This window comes from Camarhynchus parvulus, chromosome 4 (genome assembly GCF_901933205.1).
Source record: "Camarhynchus parvulus chromosome 4, STF_HiC, whole genome shotgun sequence".
In the NCBI taxonomy this organism is placed as follows: domain Eukaryota; kingdom Metazoa; phylum Chordata; class Aves; order Passeriformes; family Thraupidae; genus Camarhynchus; species Camarhynchus parvulus.
In genome coordinates this window covers 18,581,361-18,586,750 of record NC_044574.1, presented here as the reverse complement: position 1 = coordinate 18,586,750, position 5,390 = coordinate 18,581,361, and the positions used below count along the sequence as shown (strand labels likewise).

Below are 5,390 nucleotides of genomic sequence, written 5' to 3'. Positions count from 1 at the left end.
ATGGATCTCAAGTTCAACACAGAGATTTCTGTACTTTCCCTTATTTCCAGGGGACATCCACTACCAAGGCCTTGCAACACAACACCCAACACTGTTAACAGCATGGAGACCTTTCTGCTTTCAAGCTGGCACCTAACTACAGAAGAGTGTCTAATGAGAGGCAAATTCTTACTTGTTTCCTTTAGTATCTAACAATCCCTTAAAAGACCCTTGCAGAGCACACATTCTTTAGCCCACACACCCTATCCATCTGCAGTCTTGCTTACATGCATTCAACTTCCCAACTGCATAAAATGGAATCTTTGCTCCTTCAAGAAAACACTCACAATGTTGAGCTGATGCTGGTTTTATTGATGGGCTTACATAAAGGAAGCTCTACAAAAGTGATATACATTTCATAGAGGAGCAAGCAAATAGGAATCCTTCAGCCATATATCTAGGTGGGCAACAGCACAGCCTGAGTTACTTAGTGCTGCCCAGGCTGTAGCTGGCACTTTGCACTTCACCTAAGCCTGGTTGTATGTTCTTCTGTTGAGCCCTCTCTTCTTCTTGTCCATAACCTCAGGCAGCTTCTCTTCCCACAAGTTCTTGTTGCTTATCCCAATCACACAGCAAGCCAGACGTTTCCCAGCATTTCCATTTTCCAAACTGGCCTTATTATTGCCCTTGCCCATGTCATCTTCCTGCTCGTGGATCACCACAGATCTGCCCATGATGGAATACGGACCAAAGACTGTGGCAAAGAGGTTTGTTTTGTATTTTCTGATTTTGCCTTCTTTAGGAAGGAAGTTGCCAAAATCTCCTGGGTGCCGAGGGTGATTGACTCTGAAAGGGTTATAGTGTCCCCCTGTAGAATCACAGCCATTGCTGAGGTCTCCAAGCTCGTGGATGTGTATAGCTCTGCTGGATTGGTTGTTATCCAGTGGAAACCCATCCAAGTAAAATAAGGCTTCCAGTCTTCCATATGAGTAACTCTGCCTGAATAAGACTTGTCCAGTCACTTGTGGCTTGTCAGCATCTATTTTGGAGCTGGGCTTCATTTCACAAGTAGTGTAAATCATCCCATCAGTGTCATTACCACGTGTTACTGGGTAGAGCAAATTCTGCCAGAGGTCGTTCACTTGTTTCTGTATTTCATGCAGTGACTCCTGGCGTGGGTCAGTTTCCTTGTCTGTCATGACACCAGAGGCAGACAGGGTGAGCCCAGTGACCAGAGAAAGAATCAGAAACATCTTGGCAATTTCGAGCCTGCAAAAGATACAGGAGCATACAAAGAATTCACACACAGCCAGTGGGGAGCTGAGTGAAACAGCTGGAACAGGGTCCCAGGGGACTGCTGCTTGCTAAACCTGTCCAGTGTGATGAACTAAAACTCAATCACAATGCATACGTGTATTTAAACACATACAAATGGCACCCGTGCCTAAAAGAAATTCTAGTGATTACATATTTTAAATTAGATCTTGATCTCAAAAACTACATCTGTTTCCCTGCAGGAAGCAAGCAAGCCAAAACGTTTTAAAACCTATTTCTGAGTTTGTATTTTGTATTGTAGAAAAGTAGGCTTTTCTACTTCAACAAATTCCAGCAAGGCAGTTTGCCAGGAATTTTTTCTTGGTCCATCTACTTAACCATTAGTTAGGCATTACAAACAAAAAGCAAAAATCCAACAAGTTGATTACCTTGCAGAACCCCTCAGCTGTAGCTCTTCACCTCTGCTCCCCTAAACCAAGATGTGACCGGACACAAGGCCAGAGCTGCGTGGAGGTGATGCTGACAGAAAGTGCGTGTTTGTGTGGAAATTAGGTAACGCTGGCCCAGGGGAGGCGGGAGAGATGTGGGAGGGGAGGGAGGCGGGGACGGGGGGAAGAAGGAAGGGAGGGGAGAAAGTTCTAGGCATTTTTGCTTTGGGCGAGCTGAATGTTTATGCTTTCCTGGTGAGTTTGTTGGTCTGACTCTGGGTCCTCACAGGCAATTAAAAAAAAAGCCACAAAACTTTGAAATTAATCTGCCTTGTAGTGACTTCATGCACTCATCTAAAATAAGTGAATTTGAGCAGACAGGGAGGGGAGAAGGAGAAGTTTTATTAAGGCACAATTGGGCGGTTTGCTCGCTTGTGTGCTGGTTGTCCGGAGGTAGTTTGCATTTTTATTTCTTCATTAATCAAAATGGAAACTGGTGCTTGAGCAACATAAACTGTTTTATATGGATGTATACAAAAGTTTTTGTGGATTTAGAAACAGTTTAAAGTGTAATTGTTGGGGTACAAGTCAATGATGCCTGTGAAGTTTTGGGGTTAGTCAGCATCTACTCTTCTATGTCTGCTCCACTGAAGCCCTTTTGCTTTTTTTTTGCCTTTTTTTTTTTTTTTAAGTAGCAGTGATTTCTTTCCTAAGAGAGAAGTAAGTGGTACTGAGGCAGTGCAACATCAGACTGAGGTGCACAGAAACTGCTCAGAAGCTGGCTGGAGCATGGAGAGTTCACATATGTTTCATCATCCCATGAACTAAGAAATGCTCTCCTCTCAGGGGCATTGCCCTGCCCACAGCACTTCCACTGATGTAGCTGAAATGTGGATTTGTCTGTCACAAGATCAATTTAACAGGGTGAGATTTCTGTGGAGAGAAAAGAGTAGCTTTTACTACTCTGGAACAATTCTCAATGCAAGAAAATTGCAAAGAAAATTCCTTTTCCCAGTTCACGTCTTCTGCCAGCTGGGTAAGGAATGGGACTGTCAGCTTCTGCAATGATAAAATTGTGGGTGTTAATGTTACCAGTATCATACACTACATCAGATCCAAGATACTCAGGTATGTGAGAGAAACAATTTTTTTTCTTTATGTATGAGGGAAAGTGGAGCTAAAGGAATGCCAACTGCTCGGATCATTAGCCAGGGAAATACAGAATTAACTAACTTCATTTTTGAATATTGGGATATTGAATGTGTTACTTTAGCTCTGGGCTTCAGTTCCTAATCTGTGAAACAGGAAAACTGGTATTTCTTCAGGGTATTTACAAGTTCTTCAGATGCCTGTGCTCCTGGGCACCGTGCAGTGTTCAGAGAGAGCTGAACTCTCAGAGAAGCCAGGATTGTCCATCACCCCAAGCCTAGCACCACCTCCTTTGCAGCTCTTCCCACCTTCATTCACTGCCAGTGAATGAAGGTGGGAAGAGCTGCAAAGGAAAGCTGCAAATGGCTCAGCTGGGAAAGGCCATACTTGTACTTGCAGTGTGGTAATACAATGAAATTGCTTGGGTTTAAAGCATTTGAATTTTTTATAATCAAGTTTTATAAATAGACACAAAAATGTTCACCTAAGACAAGCCAAATGCAAAGTTTAAAGTTTGTAAAATACAGGAAGCAAACATCCAGTCTAGGTAGTATTAGAAAAATTACTTCTTAGCAGTATAAACCATTTTATTAAGGGGTCACAATAAATGGAAGGAGGAAAGGAGCATCATTCATTGTTTACTCTTTGAATCACAAAGTAGTGAACTGCAATTGAGGTTAATACTTTCACAAGGAAATTCCTGAGGCAGCAGTCAGTACTCAAAAAAGAGAATTGTAAAGCTTTTATTGAATTTTAAGGCATTTTGAGATACATACTAGGGACAGAATTTTAGCTGGCTTAAATACAGCAATGTTTCTGACTTCAGTGGCATTTGTGCTGTCTACCCCAGCTGGGATTCTGTCCCTGGAAAAACCTACTTGCTGCTCTCTTTTGATGTACTGCACATGAGGGAGGGAAGCAGAAATGCAGAAGGTGTAAAGGAGATGATCAAAGGGACAGAAAGGACTGCAGCAAAGTGAAATGATGTATTTGTAGTGCTCTGCACTTCAGAGAATGAAAAGGAAATAGTAGCTGTGGGCCGCTGTCAGAAAGATGTATTCTGAAAAGGAGAAGGGATGATAACTACAAGGAATGCAATAGCCAGGGTGATTTGGCATTCATTTTGAGCCTGAAAGATGGTCACTAAGCACTAACCAGGTGCATCATTAAAGTCTGTTGTTACCCACTGCCTGTGTTTTAATTTTCTGGTTACAAAGAGGTGTGAATAATAGGCTTGACAGCCTTTAAAGCAGACAGCAGTTACTGGGAAGAAAGCCCACAGTGACCTGACCATGCACTTGTGTTACAATCACTGCTCTAAAAAACATAGACCTCTGCTTTTGTTCCAGTTCTACCAGATCCTTTTTATCCTGAGTTTCAAGCAATATCCTGAAGATTCCTGGGCTGTGCAAGACAGACAAGTCAAAACAACTTCTGCAAGGCTCTCTGGACTGCATAGGAAGAATTTTGTTCTACACTGAGCTTTGTAGCAGACTCTGCTCACAAGCTCTCAGTCCATGCTGTGACCTTTAGGGTGGGTTGGTTGGTTGGTGGGCTTGTTTTGCAATGACACAATTCCTATTGCATTACTCTGCTGTTTGACATCCTGTTGTTTGATTTGTCCAGCACAGAGTTAAACATGATGAGGAAAACACTGCATAGGGGAGAATCCTTTTATAGCAAGCTGTAGCCTCCTTTCTTGTGTCTCCAGCAGTTGGATCTGCTCTCACTGTTTTTTTGATAGAATAGTTTTCCATAAGAACAACACCCAGACAAGTAAACTTTCTGTTTCCTTGTCTTTGGGAGTAAGTGATGGAGCTGACTGCTTTTCTCCACATAGGGCAGCAGCTGGAGCAGCTGAAAAAAGGGGACATTTGTAGTCTGAAGGAAACAGTCGAGATCCTTGGGCACCTGATATGCTCCTTTGGTTTTGGGCACTTTCTGCCATTTCTGAGTCACGGGAGGCAGCTGTGCTGGTGGCTTATCAGGCAGCAGCAGGAGCAGGCAGCATTTGTGTGGAGTTGGAGACTGCAAGGCAGCCAAACTTCTACGCCCTGAGTTGGTGAGGTGTGGTGTGTGCCGTGTGCCCCTGCCCTGTGTGACATCCAGAGGGTCCTGGTACCTGCACCAGGATCTGCAGCCAAAGCCTGCAGGGCTGGCTCTCATCTGTGCTGCTGCAGGCAGTGCAGCCAGGGGAGCAGGACACAGAGAGCAGCAGTGCAGCCAGGGGAGCAGGACACAGAGAGCAGCAGTGCAGCTGGGGCCGTGAAGGCACTGTGTCCTTGGCCATTCACAGCCTGTGACCTCTCTCTCTCTGGAGCTCTGGTGCTGCCCAGGGCTGAGCTGTTTTCTCCTTTGCACCTGCGTGGGGAAGACAGGGCTGGCCCTGGGCTGTGGGCAGCACCACATTCCGCAGGAATTGTGATGGAGCAACTGGTTTGCAGTTCCTATGAAACAAAAAAAGAAAATAAAATGAAACATTTTCCTGTAGCAAATGGAAGATCTGTTGCTGGTCATGAGTTATTCTTCCTGTTTAATCCTGTTCCTTGGCTTGGTATT

General features: G+C 44.2%; 1 protein-coding gene across 1 annotated transcript; it reads right to left on the bottom strand.

The window, feature by feature from the left end:
* Positions 1-346: 346 nt before the first annotated feature.
* SOD3 (superoxide dismutase 3) lies at positions 347-1,813 on the bottom strand. Its single transcript, XM_030947901.1, has 2 exons — positions 1,683-1,813; positions 347-1,248 (listed from the first exon to the last, which is right to left on the bottom strand). Exon 2 carries the CDS (start codon positions 1,230-1,232, stop codon positions 507-509), a length of 726 nt encoding a protein of 241 aa, XP_030803761.1. The 5' UTR covers positions 1,233-1,248; positions 1,683-1,813; the 3' UTR covers positions 347-506.
* Between the last annotated feature and the right edge of the window lie 3,577 nt (positions 1,814-5,390).

Bases quoted from the DNA above. Each gene is read 5' to 3' on its own strand.
- SOD3 (XM_030947901.1), bottom strand. From the start codon at position 1,232: ATGTTTCTGATTCTTTCTCTGGTCACTGGGCTCACCCTGTCTGCCTCT.